General features: G+C 28.1%; 1 protein-coding gene across 10 annotated transcripts in view; it reads left to right on the top strand.

Annotated features, from left to right (window-relative positions):
• The window catches only part of LOC143230653 (golgin subfamily A member 5-like), a 164,315-nt gene that overhangs the window by 127,148 nt on the left and 19,091 nt on the right, over positions 1–18,076 (top strand). For all 10 annotated transcript variants that reach the window (XR_013016559.1, XM_076464540.1, XM_076464539.1 and 7 more), the window contains one exon: positions 13,870–14,466. Coding sequence is in view for 9 of the 10 variants with exons in the window: in XM_076464540.1 (XP_076320655.1) it covers positions 13,870–14,466 (597 nt within the window). In the remaining variant the exon portion in view is untranslated. The remainder of the gene's footprint in view (positions 1–13,869; positions 14,467–18,076) is intronic.

Genomic DNA, 18,076 nt, shown 5'->3' with positions numbered 1-18,076 from the left:
ATGTTGTTGTGTTACTTTGGCCATTTTATCACTTTGTATTTTAAATGTTGTTGTGTTACTTTGGCCATTTTATCACTTTGTATTTTAAATGTTGTTGTGTTATTTTAAATTTTGTTGTTGTGTTACTTTGGCCATTTTATCACTTTGTATTTTAAATGTTGTTGTGTTACTTTGGCCATTTTATCACTTTGTATTTTAAATGTTGTTGTGTTACTTTGGCCATTTTATCACTTTGTATTTTAAATGTTGTTGTGTTACTTTGGCCATTTTATCACTTTGTATTTTAAATGTTGTTGTGTTACTTTGGCCATTTTATCACTTTGTATTTTAAATGTTGTTGTGTTACTTTGGCCATTTTATCACTTTGTATTTTAAATGTTGTTGTGTTACTTTGGCCATTTTATCACTTTGTATTTTAAATGTTGTTGTGTTACTTTGGCCATTTTATCACTTTGTATTTTAAATGTTGTTGTGTTACTTTGGCCATTTTATCACTTTGTATTTTAAATGTTGTTGTGTTACTTTGGCCATTTTATCACTTTGTATTTTAAATGTTGTTGTGTTACTTTGGCCATTTTATCACTTTGTATTTTAAATGTTGTTGTGTTACTTTGGCCATTTTATCACTTTGTATTTTAAATGTTGTTGTGTTACTTTGGCCATTTTATCACTTTGTATTTTAAATGTTGTTGTGTTACTTTTATCACTTTGTATTTTAAATGTTGTTGTGTTACTTTGGCATTTTACCTGTATTTTAAATGTTGTTGTGTTACACTTTGTATTTTAAATGTTGTTGTGTTACTTTGGCCATTTTATCACTTTGTATTTTAAATGTTGTTGTGTTACTTTGGCCATTTTATCACTTTGTATTTTAAATGTTGTTGTGTTACTTTGGCCATTTTATCACTTTGTATTTTAAATGTTGTTGTGTTACTTTGGCCATTTTATCAATTTGTATTTTAAATGTTGTTGTGTTACTTTGGCCATTTTATCAATTTGTATTTTAAATGTTGTTGTGTTACTTTGGCCATTTTATCACTTTGTATTTTAAATGTTGTTGTGTTACTTTGGCCATTTTATCAAATGTTTGTATTTTAAATGTTGTTGTGTTACTTTGGCCATTTTATCACTTTGTATTTTAAATGTTGTTGTGTTACTTTGGCCATTTTATCACTTTGTATTTTAAATGTTGTTGTGTTACTTTGGCCATTTTATCACTTTGTATTTTAAATGTTGTTGTGTTACTTTGGCCATTTTATCACTTTGTATTTTAAATGTTGTTGTGTTACTTTGGCCATTTTATCACTTTGTATTTTAAATGTTGTTGTGTTACTTTACCATTTTATCACTTTGTATTTTAAATGTTGTTGTGTTACTTTGGCCATTTTATCAATTTGTATTTTAAATGTTGTTGTGTTACTTTGGCCATTTTATCAATTTGTATTTTAAATGTTGTTGTGTTACTTTGGCCATTTTATCACTTTGTATTTTAAATGTTGTTGTGTTACTTTGGCCATTTTATCACTTTGTATTTTAAATGTTGTTGTGTTACTTTGGCCATTTTATCACTTTGTATTTTAAATGTTGTTGTGTTACTTTGGCCATTTTATCACTTTGTATTTTAAATGTTGTTGTGTTACTTTGGCCATTTTATCACTTTGTATTTTAAATGTTGTTGTGTTACTTTGGCCATTTTATCACTTTGTATTTTAAATGTTGTTGTGTTACTTTGGCCATTTTATCACTTTGTATTTTAAATGTTGTTGTGTTACTTTGGCCATTTTATCACTTTGTATTTTAAATGTTGTTGTGTTACTTTGGCCATTTTATCAAATTTGTATTTTAAATGTTGTTGTGTTACTTTGGCCATTTTATCACTTTGTATTTTAAATGTTGTTGTGTTACTTTGGCCATTTTATCACTTTGTATTTTAAATGTTGTTGTGTTACTTTGGCCATTTTATCACTTTGTATTTTAAATGTTGTTGTGTTACTTTGGCCATTTTATCACTTTGTATTTTAAATGTTGTTGTGTTACTTTGGCCATTTTATCACTTTGTATTTTAAATGTTGTTGTGTTACTTTGGCCATTTTATCAATTTGTATTTTAAATGTTGTTGTGTTACTTTGGCCATTTTATCAATTTGTATTTTAAATGTTGTTGTGTTACTTTGGCATTTTATCAATTTGTATTTTAAATGTTGTTGTGTTACTTTGGCCATTTTATCAATTTGTATTTTAAATGTTGTTGTGTTACTTTGGCCATTTTATCAATTTGTATTTTAAATGTTGTTGTGTTACTTTGGCCATTTTATCACTTTGTATTTTAAATGTTGTTGTGTTACTTTGGCCATTTTATCACTTTGTATTTTAAATGTTGTTGTGTTACTTTGGCCATTTTATCACTTTGTATTTTAAATGTTGTTGTGTTACTTTGGCCATTTTATCATTTTGTTGTGTTATTTTTTAAATGTTGTTGTGTTACTTTGGCCATTTTATCACTTTGTATTTTAAATGTTGTTGTGTTACTTTGTTGCCATTTTATCACTTTGTATTTTAAATGTTGTTGTGTTACTTTGGCCATTTTATCACTTTTTTATTTTAAATGTTGTTGTGTTACTTTGGCCATTTTATCACTTTGTATTTTAAATGTTGTTGTGTTACTTTGGCCATTTTATCACTTTGTATTTTAAATGTTGTTGTGTTACTTTGGCCATTTTATCACTTTGTATTTTAAATGTTGTTGTGTTACTTTGGCCATTTTATCAATTTTAAATTTTGTTGTTGTGTTACTTTGGCCATTTTATCACTTTGTATTTTAAATGTTGTTGTGTTACTTTGGCCATTTTATCACTTTGTATTTTAAATGTTGTTGTGTTACTTTGGCCATTTTATCACTTTGTATTTTAAATGTTGTTGTGTTACTTTGGCCATTTTATCACTTTGTATTTTAAATGTTGTTGTGTTACTTTGGCCATTTTATCACTTTGTATTTTAAATGTTGTTGTGTTACTTTGGCCATTTTATCACTTTGTTTTTAAATGTTGTTGTGTTACTTTGGCCATTTTATCACTTTGTATTTTAAATGTTGTTGTGTTACTTTGGCCATTTTATCACTTTGTATTTTAAATGTTGTTGTGTTACTTTGGCCATTTTATCAATTTGTATTTTAAATGTTGTTGTGTTACTTTGGCCATTTTATCAATTTGTATTTTAAATGTTGTTGTGTTACTTTGGCCATTTTATCAATTTGTATTTTAAATGTTGTTGTGTTACTTTGGCATTTTATCATTTTATCAAATTTGTATTTTAAATGTTGTTGTGTTACTTTGGCCATTTTATCACTTTGTATTTTAAATGTTGTTGTGTTACTTTGGCCATTTTATCACTTTGTATTTTAAATGTTGTTGTGTTACTTTGGCCATTTTTATCACTTTGTATTTTAAATGTTGTTGTGTTACTTTGGCCATTTTATCAATTTGTATTTTAAATGTTGTTGTGTTACTTTGGCCATTTTATCAATTTGTATTTTAAATGTTGTTGTGTTACTTTGGCCATTTTATCACTTTGTATTTTAAATGTTGTTGTGTTACTTTGGCCATTTTATCACTTTGTATTTTAAATGTTGTTGTGTTACTTTGGCCATTTTATCACTTTGTATTTTAAATGTTGTTGTGTTACTTTGGCCATTTTATCACTTTGTATTTTAAATGTTGTTGTGTTACTTTGGCCATTTTATCAATTTGTATTTTAAATGTTGTTGTGTTACTTTGGCCATTTTATCACTTTGTATTTTAAATGTTGTTGTGTTACTTTGGCCATTTTATCAATTTGTATTTTAAATGTTGTTGTGTTACTTTGGCCATTTTATCAATTTGTATTTTAAATGTTGTTGTGTTACTTTGGCCATTTTATCAATTTGTATTTTAAATGTTGTTGTGTTACTTTGGCCATTTTATCAATTTGTATTTTAAATGTTGTTGTGTTACTTTGGCCATTTTATCAATTTGTATTTTAAATGTTGTTGTGTTACTTTGGCCATTTTATCAATATTTTAAATGTTGTTGTGTTACTTTGGCCATTTTATCACTTTGTATTTTAAATGTTGTTGTGTTACTTTGGCCATTTTATCAATTTGTATTTTAAATGTTGTTGTGTTACTTTGGCCATTTTATCAATTTGTATTTTAAATGTTGTTGTGTTACTTTGGCCATTTTATCACTTTGTATTTTAAATGTTGTTGTGTTACTTTGGCCATTTTATCACTTTGTATTTTAAATGTTGTTGTGTTACTTTGGCCATTTTATCACTTTGTATTTTAAATGTTGTTGTGTTACTTTGGCCATTTTATCACTTTGTATTTTAAATGTTGTTGTGTTACTTTGGCCATTTTATCACTTTGTATTTTAAATGTTGTTGTGTTACTTTGGCCATTTTATCACTTTGTATTTTAAATGTTGTTGTGTTACTTTGGCCATTTTATCACTTTGTATTTTAAATGTTGTTGTGTTACTTTGGCCATTTTATCAATTTGTATTTTAAATGTTGTTGTGTTACTTTGGCCATTTTATCACTTTGTATTTTAAATGTTGTTGTGTTACTTTGGCCATTTTATCACTTTGTATTTTAAATGTTGTTGTGTTACTTTGGCCATTTTATCACTTTGTATTTTAAATGTTGTTGTGTTACTTTGGCCATTTTATCAATTTGTATTTTAAATGTTGTTGTGTTACTTTGGCCATTTTATCACTTTGTATTTTAAATGTTGTTGTGTTACTTTGGCCATTTTATCACTTTGTATTTTAAATGTTGTTGTGTTACTTTGGCCATTTTATCACTTTGTATTTTAAATGTTGTTGTGTTACTTTTACTTTGGCCATTTTATCAATTTGTATTTTAAATGTTGTTGTGTTACTTTGGCCATTTTATCACTTTGTATTTTAAATGTTGTTGTGTTACTTTGGCCATTTTATCACTTTGTATTTTAAATGTTGTTGTGTTACTTTGGCCATTTTATCACTTTGTTTTACTTGTTGTGTTACTTTGGCCATTTTATCACTTTGTATTTTAAATGTTGTTGTGTTACTTTGGCCATTTTATCACTTTGTATTTTAAATGTTGTTGTGTTACTTTGGCCATTTTATCACTTTGTATTTTAAATGTTGTTGTGTTACTTTGGCCATTTTATCACTTTGTATTTTAAATGTTGTTGTGTTACTTTGGCCATTTTATCAATTTGTATTTTAAATGTTGTTGTGTTACTTTGGCCATTTTATCACTTTGTATTTTAAATGTTGTTGTGTTACTTTGGCCATTTTATCACTTTGTATTTTATCAATTTGTATTTTAAATTTTTTTGTCACTTTGTATTTTATCACTTTGTAAAATGTTGTTGTGTTACTTTGGCCATTTTATCATTTTATTTGTATTTTAAATGTTGTTGTGTTACTTTGGCCATTTTCATCATCACTTTGTATTTTAAATGTTGTTGTGTTACTTTGGCCATTTTATCACTTTGTATTTTAAATGTTGTTGTGTTACTTTGGCCATTTTATCACTTTGTATTTTAAATGTTGTTGTGTTACTTTGGCCATTTTATCACTTTGTATTTTAAATGTTGTTGTGTTACTTTGGCCATTTTATCACTTTGTATTTTAAATGTTGTTGTGTTACTTTGGCCATTTTATCACTTTGTATTTTAAATGTTGTTGTGTTACTTTGGCCATTTTATCAATTTGTATTTTAAATGTTGTTGTGTTACTTTGGCCATTTTATCAATTTGTATTTTAAATGTTGTTGTGTTACTTTGGCCATTTTATCAATTTGTATTTTAAATGTTGTTGTGTTACTTTGGCCATTTTATCAATTTGTATTTTAAATGTTGTTGTGTTACTTTGGCCATTTTATCAATTTGTATTTTAAATGTTGTTGTGTTACTTTGGCCATTTTATCAATTTGTATTTTAAATGTTGTTGTGTTACTTTGGCCATTTTATCACTTTGTATTTTAAATGTTGTTGTGTTACTTTGGCCATTTTATCACTTTGTATTTTAAATGTTGTTGTGTTACTTTGGCCATTTTATCACTTTGTATTTTAAATGTTGTTGTGTTACTTTGGCCATTTTATCACTTTGTATTTTAAATGTTGTTGTGTTACTTTGGCCATTTTATCACTTTGTATTTTAAATGTTGTTGTGTTACTTTGGCCATTTTATCACTTTGTATTTTAAATGTTGTTGTGTTACTTTGGCCATATTTTATCACTTTGTATTTTAAATGTTGTTGTGTTACTTTGGCCATTTTATCACTTTGTATTTTAAATGTTGTTGTGTTACTTTGGCCATTTTATCACTTTGTATTTTAAATGTTGTTGTGTTACTTTGGCCATTTTATCACTTTGTATTTTAAATGTTGTTGTGTTACTTTGGCCATTTTATCACTTTGTATTTTAAATGTTGTTGTGTTACTTTGGCCATTTTATCACTTTGTTTTAAATGTTGTTGTGTTACTTTGGCCATGTTGTTTGTGTTTTTGTGTTACTTTGTTGTGTTACTTTGGCCATTTTATTTTGTATCAAATTTGTTGTGTTACTTTGGCCATTTTATCAATTTGTATTTTAAATGTTGTTGTGTTACTTTGGCCATTTTATCAATTTGTATTTTAAATGTTGTTGTGTTACTTTGGCCATTTTATCAATTTGTATTTTAAATGTTGTTGTGTTACTTTGGCCATTTTATCAATTTGTATTTTAAATGTTGTTGTGTTACTTTGGCCATTTTATCAATTTGTATTTTAAATGTTGTTGTGTTACTTTGGCCATTTTATCAATTTGTATTTTAAATGTTGTTGTGTTACTTTGGCCATTTTATCAATTTGTATTTTAAATGTTGTTGTGTTACTTTGGCCATTTTATCAATTTGTATTTTAAATGTTGTTGTGTTACTTTGGCCATTTTATCAATTTGTATTTTAAATGTTGTTGTGTTACTTTGGCCATTTTATCACTTTGTATTTTAAATGTTGTTGTGTTACTTTGGCCATTTTATCACTTTGTATTTTAAATGTTGTTGTGTTACTTTGGCCATTTTATCACTTTGTATTTTAAATGTTGTTGTGTTACTTTTATCACTTTGTATTTTAAATGTTGTTGTGTTACTTTGGCATTTTATCACTTTGTATTTTAAATGTTGTTGTGTTACTTTGGCCATTTTATCACTTTGTATTTTAAATGTTGTTGTGTTACTTTGGCCATTTTATCACTTTGTATTTTAAATGTTGTTGTGTTACTTTGGCCATTTTATCACTTTGTATTTTAAATGTTGTTGTGTTACTTTGGCCATTTTATCACTTTGTATTTTAAATGTTGTTGTGTTACTTTGGCCATTTTATCACTTTGTATTTTAAATGTTGTTGTGTTACTTTGGCCATTTTATCACTTTGTATTTTAAATGTTGTTGTGTTACTTTGGCCATTTTATCAAATGTTGTTGTGTTACTTTGTTTTATTTTAAATGTTGTTGTGTTACTTTGGCCATTTTATCACTTTGTATTTTAAATGTTGTTGTGTTACTTTGGCCATTTTATCACTTTGTATTTTAAATGTTGTTGTGTTACTTTGGCCATTTTATCACTTTGTATTTTAAATGTTGTTGTGTTACTTTGGCCATTTTATCACTTTGTATGTTGTTGTGTTACTTTGGCCATTTTATCACTTTATCATCTTTGTATTTTAAATGTTGTTGTGTTACTTTGGCCATTTTATCACTTTGTATTTTAAATGTTGTTGTGTTACTTTGGCCATTTTATCACTTTGTATTTTAAATGTTGTTGTGTTACTTTGGCCATTTATTTTATCACTTTGTATTTTAAATGTTGTTGTGTTACTTTGGCCATTTTATCACTTTGTATTTTAAATGTTGTTGTGTTACTTTGGCCATTTTATCACTTTGTATTTTAAATGTTGTTGTGTTACTTTGGCCATTTTATCACTTTGTATTTTAAATGTTGTTGTGTTACTTTATTATTTTATCACTTTGTATTTTAAATGTTGTTGTGTTACTTTGGCCATTTTATCACTTTGTATTTTAAATGTTGTTGTGTTACTTTGGCCATTTTATCATTTGTATTTTAAATGTTGTTTTAAATGTTGTTGTTGTTACTTTGGCCATTTTATCACTTTGTATTTTAAATGTTGTTGTGTTACTTTGGTTGTTGTGTTACTTTGGCCATTTTATCACTTTGTATTTTAAATGTTGTTGTGTTACTTTTATCAATGTTGTTGTGTTACTTTGGCCATTTTATCACTTTGTATTTTAAATGTTGTTGTGTTACTTTGGCCATTTTATCACTTTGTATTTTAAATGTTGTTGTGTTACTTTGGCCATTTTATCACTTTGTATTTTAAATGTTGTTGTGTTACTTTATCAAATGTTGTTGTGTTACTTTGCCATTTTATCATTTTATCACTTTGTATTTTAAATGTTGTTGTGTTACTTTGGCCATTTTATCATTTGTATTTTAAATGTTGTTGTGTTACTTTGTCAATTTGTATTTTAAATGTTGTTGTGTTACTTTGGCCATTTTATCAATTTGTATTTTAAATGTTGTTGTGTTACTTTGGTTGTTGTGTTACTTTACTATTTTATCAATTTGTATTTTAAATGTTGTTGTGTTACTTTGGCCATTTTATCACTTTGTATTTTAAATGTTGTTGTGTTACTTTGGCATTTTATCACTTTGTATTTTAAATGTTGTTGTGTTACTTTGGCCATTTTATCACTTTGTATTTTAAATGTTGTTGTGTTACTTTGGCCATTTTATCACTTTGTATTTTAAATGTTGTTGTGTTACTTTGGCCATTTTATCACTTTGTATTTTAAATGTTGTTGTGTTACTTTGGCCATTTTATCAATTTGTATTTTAAATGTTGTTGTGTTACTTTGGCCATTTTATCACTTTGTATTTTAAATGTTGTTGTGTTACTTTGGCCATTTTATCACTTTGTATTTTAAATGTTGTTGTGTTACTTTGGCCATTTTATCACTTTGTATTTTAAATGTTGTTGTGTTACTTTGGCCATTTTATCACTTTGTATTTTAAATGTTGTTGTGTTACTTTGGCCATTTTATCACTTTGTATTTTAAATGTTGTTGTGTTTTACATTTTATCACTTTGTATTTTAAATGTTGTTGTGTTACTTTGGCCATTTTATCACTTTGGCCATTTTATCACTTTGTATTTTAAATGTTGTTGTGTTACTTTGGCCATTTTATCACTTTGTATTTTAAATGTTGTTGTGTTACTTTGGCCATTTTATCACTTTGTATTTTAAATGTTGTTGTGTTACTTTGGCCATTTTATCACTTTGTATTTTAAATGTTGTTGTGTTACTTTGGCCATTTTATCACTTTGTATTTTAAATGTTGTTGTGTTACTTTGGCCATTTTATCACTTTGTATTTTATGTTGTTGTGTTACTTTGGCATTTTATCACTTTGTATTTTAAATGTTGTTGTGTTACTTTGGCCATTTTATCACTTTGTATTTTAAATGTTGTTGTGTTACTTTGGCCATTTTATTTTATCACTTTGTATTTTAAATGTTGTTGTGTTACTTTGGCCATTTTATCACTTTGTATTTTAAATGTTGTTGTGTTACTTTGGCCATTTTATCACTTTGTATTTTAAATGTTGTTGTGTTACTTTGGCCATTTTATCACTTTGTATTTTAAATGTTGTTGTGTTACTTTGGCCATTTTATCACTTTGTATTTTAAATGTTGTTGTGTTACTTTGGCCATTTTATCACTTTGTATTTTAAATGTTGTTGTGTTACTTTGGCCATTTTATCACTTTGTATTTTAAATGTTGTTGTGTTACTTTGGCCATTTTATCACTTTGTATTTTAAATGTTGTTGTGTTACTTTGGCCATTTTATCAATTTGTATTTTAAATGTTGTTGTGTTACTTTGGCCATTTTATCACTTTGTATTTTAAATGTTGTTGTGTTACTTTGGCCATTTTATCACTTTGTATTTTAAATGTTGTTGTGTTACTTTGGCCATTTTATCACTTTGTATTTTAAATGTTGTTGTGTTACTTTGGCCATTTTATCACTTTGTATTTTAAATGTTGTTGTGTTACTTTGGCCATTTTTATCACTTTGTATTTTAAATGTTGTTGTGTTACTTTGGCCATTTTATCACTTTGTATTTTAAATGTTGTTGTGTTACTTTGGCCATTTTATCACTTTGTATTTTAAATGTTGTTGTGTTACTTTTTCCATTTTATCACTTTGTATTTTAAATGTTGTTGTGTTACTTTGGCCATTTTATCACTTTGTATTTTAAATGTTGTTGTGTTACTTTGGCCATTTTATCACTTTGTATTTTAAATGTTGTTGTGTTACTTTGGCCATTTTATCACTTTGTATTTTAAATGTTGTTGTGTTACTTTGGCCATTTTATCACTTTGTATTTTAAATGTTGTTGTGTTACTTTGGCCATTTTATCACTTTGTATTTTAAATGTTGTTGTGTTACTTTGGCCATTTTATCACTTTGTATTTTAAATGTTGTTGTGTTACTTTGGCCATTTTATCACTTTGTATTTTAAATGTTGTTGTGTTACTTTGGCCATTTTATCAATTTGTATTTTAAATGTTGTTGTGTTACTTTGGCCATTTTATCAATTTGTATTTTAAATGTTGTTGTGTTACTTTGGCCATTTTATCAATTTGTATTTTAAATGTTGTTGTGTTACTTTGGCCATTTTATCAATTTGTATTTTAAATGTTTTACTCTTTTGGCACCTTATTGGCAAGATCTTACAGCCAAAAAATTGGACAACCCCCATCATACTTTCATCACCTTCTGGTGGCTTTCTCTCCAGTTGTCATTCGTCAGTTTGCTCACCAATTTTAATATAGTTAATATTTCATTTATTTTTTACCAGCTTTCAATTATAGTTTCAGCTCCACTTTTTGCCAGTGTAATTCATATCAAAGGACGTGATTTAGGTGGGAGATAATTCAAGGCTAGTTCAGTAACAGGCAAACAAAAAATAGCTACTGTTTGCAGAGAGGTAAGTATTTATCAGCAATGCATTTTCAGGTAAGGAAAGTAGTAACTTTAGTTAATTACTAACACTGTTATCTATTCTTATTGTGGATTTTTTATAAATAGTTCAAGAATTCCGCAGTCAAGATGGCTCTGGTCAATTATCTCCAAACTTTGAGATTTGTATATGGAGGAAATATTGGTGGATTTAAAATTTTAACTATAATAAGAAAAAAATTCAAAGCAACTTTATTAAACAAAATATGAACCTAGTGAATCTATACACTATTGCAAACAAGAAACAAAATTATTTATGCCATGATGATAAAACTCTGAAGTCCTAGAACTAAAAAATTCTTTAAAGCATTCTGTGCTTCTGCTCTCTTGTTGAATCTTTTGTCCTGTAAAGAGTTGTCCAAGTGCTTGAAAAAGTGGTAGTTGGTAGTCTCAGGAGTAATGAAGATGTGACTATGTTTCATAGCCTAATTCGTTGATCTCTTGGAGCATCATTTGAGCAGCATGTGGCTGAGCATTATCATGAAGTAAGATTGTTGCTCTTCGATTGACTAATGTTGGCATTTTTTTCATGCATCTTTCTATGCATTTCATCCAATTTTTGACAGTAAACCTCCACAGTGATATTCTGGCTCTCGTTGAGCAAGTTCTACTGGATAATACTTGTCACAGATCACCATACAGTTACCATAATCTTCTGTTGGTGCAACTTTGGCTTTGGGAAATGTTTTGGAGCCTCATCACAGTTAAACCATTGCACAGATTGCTTTCTGTTGTCGTAAAGGATCCACTTTTTGTTGCAGGGGACAATTCGATTAAGAAATGGGTCATATCTATTGTGAAAAATCAACATAGAGCATAGTTCAAAATGGCAACTTTTCTAATTTTCACTGAGTTCATGTGTAATCCACTTGTGAAGCTTTTTCACTTTTCCAGTTTGCTTGAGATGGTCCAAAATTGTAGAAATTTCAACACCCAAACCTTGTTCCATTTCTTGAACAGTTTGACACAGGTTTCTTTTCACTAATGCTCTCAGTTGGTCATTTTCAACAGGAGAAGAATTTCCTTTGCTTTTCTCATCTTCAAGACTTGCATCTCCTTTATGAAACGTTTGGAGCCAGTGCTGTACTATACATTCAGAGGTGGTTTCTTTGCCCTGTTGTGCAAGCTGTTTGAGATACATTATGACCAAGTTTGAATTCATGCAAAGAAATGATATGCAATTTTTTTCCATCATTATATGTAAGGGCCTGAAGTATTGGAAATAAAGTTTTAGAAAAGAATAAAAACACTAATGAATAGAAAAATCTTTAGTTTTTTAATGGTGTATATGAAGTCTTAAAAAAGCAGGTTTCTTATCTCTCACATGACTAAAATTTTAGTATAAAAATGTGCTATTATTTTTCAAACAACCTAATATAAATAGATATGTGTATATCACAAATTTGAATTAAACTGCCCAGTTTTGTTTTTTTGTTATTGTTACAAAATTCTGCAAGTGAAAACTTAATGCAGGTTAGTTTTTTCATTGGAATTAATGTAAGACATAATACCTAAAAAAAAAAGTATGATAACATATTTTAGTAGATGGATTCAGAGCATAAACACACCAGGAGACATGGAGGTTACCTTGTAAATATTTTCAGAAATGATTTACAAAATGCAGTTAATTGGGTTTGGTAGCAGGGCTAACTTGCGATCCAGAATGTGGCACTGACATCAACAGTACAGATTATTAGAGAATGTTCAGTGTATGGATATAGATGCTCAACAGCTATTTCAACATTGAAGAACATCTGTTGCCTTTATGACCTTGAACTTCTACCATCAGATTAATATATATGATAGAATAGTATATGGTTATATTTTGTGTGTTGAACTATCGAGTAAAATTACCTAAGTGTTTAACACTGTGACAAAAATTAGTATTATGAAGCAAGAAAGTAGTTTATTTGTTAGAGGACCAGTTATGTATGTGCATAAATGTTTAATTTATACTTTCGTGGTCATCTTGTATGCTGCATGACCAAGATGCTAAGGAATTGTTGTTGTTGTTTTAGTTTAGTTTTCTGACACTGAATGTAGAGAATTAGATTTATAATCAAGTGTTCTCTGTAACTAAATTAACAAATTGGTTCTTGATTTGCTTTCTTTAGTGAAAAAAATGTTTTCTGCTTTATATTTTTTTAACTAATGAAGGAGTCTTTCTATTCAAAAGATATTACTGATTACTGTTAAGTTTAAGTAAAAGTTTTAATTTGTTCTGCAAAAAATGAAAAGGTCATTTTGCTACAGGAATTATAATCTAATATAAAACTTCATAAACACATTATGTTTAAATAAATGTTGGACATAATTTATTATTTATAAGAATGCTCATTGGTTGGTATGTTATAGGCCTAAGACTAAAGATTACAGAAAATGTTTCATCTTTTGATTCTAGAATATTTAAATACAAGAACCACTATCTTTGTATAAAGTGTACTGTCATAATTAGAAATACTAGGTACATGTAATTATATACATAAAGGCAAAACAATTAATTATTTCATTAACACACATGAAAGTTTTTCACATTTAGGATACATATGAGTGGTTTTTAAATATCCAAAAGACCTGATACAACATAATAGTTTTTGCTTTCATACAAATATTTACCTTTTAAAAACTGATTGCAAATATTTAGTGTTTTTATATAAACAGTTCTAACCATCCTGCTGTAATTTTGTTTCAAAGCCTATTTTTCTGTATTGTTTTTATATTTCTTACAATCATATATTTTTTGCTATGTGTTACAAATACAGAAGTGGTAGGTGAAAAAGAAACACTGACAATGAACATTTGGTCATCAGGAGCAACACAATACAAGCCAGAAGATTCTAAAAAGCAGGTACTACTTAATGGTAGTTCTGCATCACAAGAGTTACCACATAATGGTACTTTTGTATCAGAAGAAACTAGTGAAAATATCTACTCACTAGGACCATTTGAAAAGGTGTCAGAATCAAGTCAGACAGATAAAACAGATGGATGGAATGAAAAACAGGAAATTATTTCATATATGGGCCTTGTAGATCAAAAACCAGAAGTATGCATGGTTAAAGAAATAGATGGGCTTCAGCAGGAGAATCTCCAATTGTTAGGATCAGGTGTTCCAGTTCAAAAATTAAACGAAAGTCATGAACTGACCCCAGTCCAAGAAACATTGACACTTGTATCTAACAGTCATCAAGATTCAAGTCAGATATCTAACAATTATCAAGAACCTGAGAAGGAAGCAACAGATCAAAAATTATTGACCAGTCAGTTAGAAAAAGAAAATGCTATGTTAATGAAGGAAGTAACTGGTATGAATCAAGAAATACAAAACCTTATGAAGAAACTTGAAGATGCTGATAATGGTATGTATTACTTTCTTACTTCCTTTTTCATAGCTGTTATTTTCTAAAAGTTTGCCTTTCTAAAACATAAGAAAAAGTGTTTACTTGGAATTCCAATACAGTACATTACCTCCACTCACATAAATATTTATTCTCATTCAGTATATTCACATAACTTTGTAAACTTTTAGTAAACTGTAGACTTTGTTGTACACAGGAAATCAGATGTTTTAATAAAGAATTTTTATGAAAAATTTTCTTGTGAATTTACAAAGTCTTTACCGAGCCATTCTGATTGAAAGTGAAGATTTTGTATTCTGAAGGTGAAGTACTTTTTCATCTTATAGCTTTCATATTTCATTTGTGTAATCTCTAAAAAATTTCCAAATGAAGGTCAAACGTTTTTAGTAAAACTTTTCTTTACCCAAACATAAAGTTCAGTGAAAAGCTGAAAAATATAAAATAAAATCAGTGATACTTTTATAGAATGACTTTAGACTGTAACAGACAATTACAGTTATTTATCCCAGGAGCCTCAACTTTAATCTTTGTATACCTGTGTTTTTTTTAGATTTATTTATTTTATTAATGTACTTTGTACCTCTCTATACATGAAAAAGAATAAATCACATTAGAATGTTTCTTATGGAACTTAGGGTAAACAAACAATCAGCATACCATGAGTTGGGGCATTGATTGAGCTTATGAAACTTTTTTTTGTTTTTCATATATGTTTTGTTATCTAATCTAAAATGTTTCTGACTTTTATATTTTATTTCATTTCCTAAACAAATAAAGAATATGTAATAAAAAACAAAATATTTAGCACTTCATTTGTGATGACGAGAAAACCCGCTTGTAGAGAAAAATATATATTTAAAAACAGCTCGTATGGGTTGAGAAAATTATTTTGTAGAGGAGCAAACAATGTTTTGACTTTCTTCGGTCATTGTCAGGTTCACAAAGAAAGAAATAGGTAACTGACAGATAGCTGACCACATGTTTGAAGGGGGTTGTGTAATTGAGTATAGGAATATAGAGAGCATGCTCAGATGTTGGATTATATATATTAATATAGGTATAAAGGTGTTTGTATTGGTTTATTTTGGGCTTGAGTTGTACAAGTAAGGCTTTTTTAATTTTGTGTTTGTTTATGTTTGTTTCTTTATTTAGTATTTGGGTGGTTTTTTTTATGGTTATGTTGTGTTTATTTGATTTGCACTCAATTACACAACTCCCTTCAAATATGTAGTCAGCTATCAGTCAGTTACTTCTTTCTTTCTTTGTGAACCTGACAATAACTGAAGAAGGTGGAAATGTTGTTCACTCCTCTACATAAAATTTTCTCAACCCATACCAGCTGTTTTTAAATATATATTTAGCACTTTAGGTTAAGGCGAATGTTTACTCTCGTGCTGTGCTTCATTGACCTTATATTTGTTTTTTTCTTTCTATATCGATTTTCCAAAAAAATAATTTATGCTGATTTGAAATATGCATTTATAATGTAAAAAAATATATCAGACATTAGAATGGAATGTCCCTGTTATGATTTATCTGGCTAACTAAGCTGTAAATAAGCTAAAACTTGATGCCATGATTACATCATAATAGCTTTCATGCTGATTGGAACCTAATATTTTGTTTAATATTTGTATCTTTTCTTTTGAAATTCAGCTTTTTAAATAAGCATATTTCTCTTTCTCTTGGTATTTTGCAAACATTTGATAGTTTTTCAAAAATTTTTCATTTCTGCTAAATGTAGTTTAAAAGTGCAGAGACATATTTGAGACTTGAAAATCTGCTACAAGTACTCTTCTTGCAAAATATACATAAAATTCCTCAAAATACACAAATACTAATGAAAAATTATCCTTTGGTTTAACAGACTATTTAACTATTTTTTCTTAAGCTAATTGTTTGAGAACTAATTTGAAAGAATTAAATGTACAAATTCTAACCAAAAATAACCTTAAACAAATGCAACAAGAGAAAATGTCATTAAGGTTAAGTGCATGTCAATTTATTGATATAGTGACCACTCTTCCTCCTTTTTGCAGCTGTTTTTCATATATTTATATATATATATATATATATATATGTATTTATTTAATTTTACAAATTCAAATAAAGTAGCAACCAATTAAGGTAATGTCCTATAGAACTATTCTTGATGTGTCATAATTTAAATACATTTGTAGCACAGAAAATAACTTATAACTGAAAGTTTTACATGTAGAACCTCATGCAACTGAGATGTTAGGATGAAGGGAACAAGTTAGCCAAACAAAGCAAGTAAAAAAAGGCAAGTCTGGAGAACTTACAGAGGAAACTACAAAAATGAAATAACTCAATAAAAATGAAAGATAATTTGTGGGAAGTATCGGTGAATATTTAGTTGATCCAGATTTTGCTATATGTGAAAAATGTTAACTGAAAAAATCAGTTGGAATGTTGTCAAAGCATTAAAATGATCAAAATTTATTTGTAAATACTGGGGAGATAGAATACCACCACGGAGAAATAAGACTGATAAAAAGTTGAGCTGCAATACATGTTTTGAAATGTAAAGTAAGAAGCAGGTCTTCAGATGTTCTCATTACAATTTTAGATTTCATACATATCAGTAGAACAGTTACATGATATATTTGTTTATATAAATTTAATAAAAGATAGTTCTGAGTTTATGCTTACAAATATTTTATTCAGTTAGTCATGCATTGTAGTATATTGTACTGAGCTAGCCACGCATCAAAAACAAACAAAATCCTATTTTTATAAGCCCAACTTATTATGCTACCACCACCACCAATGAATGGTATTGAGGATGTGAGTAACAACAGATATTGGTAAAATCCCCATTTTGTGTGATGGCTTTCTTCTATAAGTTATACTGGACTAGTTCAGTAGAATAAAGGTTTGATGTCATATATCCAGTTGCATATATCTGCTTTAAGAAATTAAGTTTTCTGAAAGTGTTGCTCTATTCAGACCATTCCTGAGAAAACTAAAAACTAGAAGTCATACTGTATTAAGTCGGAACAATATTTTGAATGAAAAAGAACTGCTCATCTCTACTTCTTTTTTATAGTCATTTTATGATGAACAGTATAAAGTTTTGCAAGAGAACATCTTCTATTTTGGTGTCTAGACACATGGAGTACTCTTTGTACAAGCAGTTTTTGTAGCATATGATAGACAGTCAATAAGTGTAACACCTTGACTGTCCTACAGAATTTTGCCAAATTTAACAACCTTGAATCTGCCCTAATTGTATTGTCTAAATTGGATCAATTATGACCCATTGTGCAAATCACTGCCATGCAAATTCATATATATAATAATTTTACCAGGCTGATTACTGTACACTTATCTGTGTCTGTCCTTTTGTCATTTTGTCTGTTTTTGTAATTTATCATTATTTACTGTAATTTATGGTTGTTTTGATTTCAGCTCCTTGAACCTCACAATACTGTTACATACTGGATAAAAAATAGTACCATCACTATACATACACTTTAACTACTGTCATCTTTATCATTATACATGGTTGTGTTCAGTATATAGGGAGGAGTTGGGGAAACAGTAGCCATTGCATATTATGTATTGCTCATAATAGTCTCAAATCTCT

Source organism: Tachypleus tridentatus, chromosome 10, assembly GCF_004210375.1.
Source record: "Tachypleus tridentatus isolate NWPU-2018 chromosome 10, ASM421037v1, whole genome shotgun sequence".
Taxonomy (NCBI): Eukaryota; Metazoa; Arthropoda; class Merostomata; order Xiphosura; family Limulidae; genus Tachypleus; species Tachypleus tridentatus.
The sequence above is the reverse complement of the archived record's forward strand: the minus strand, read 5'-3'. Positions and strand labels throughout refer to the sequence as shown.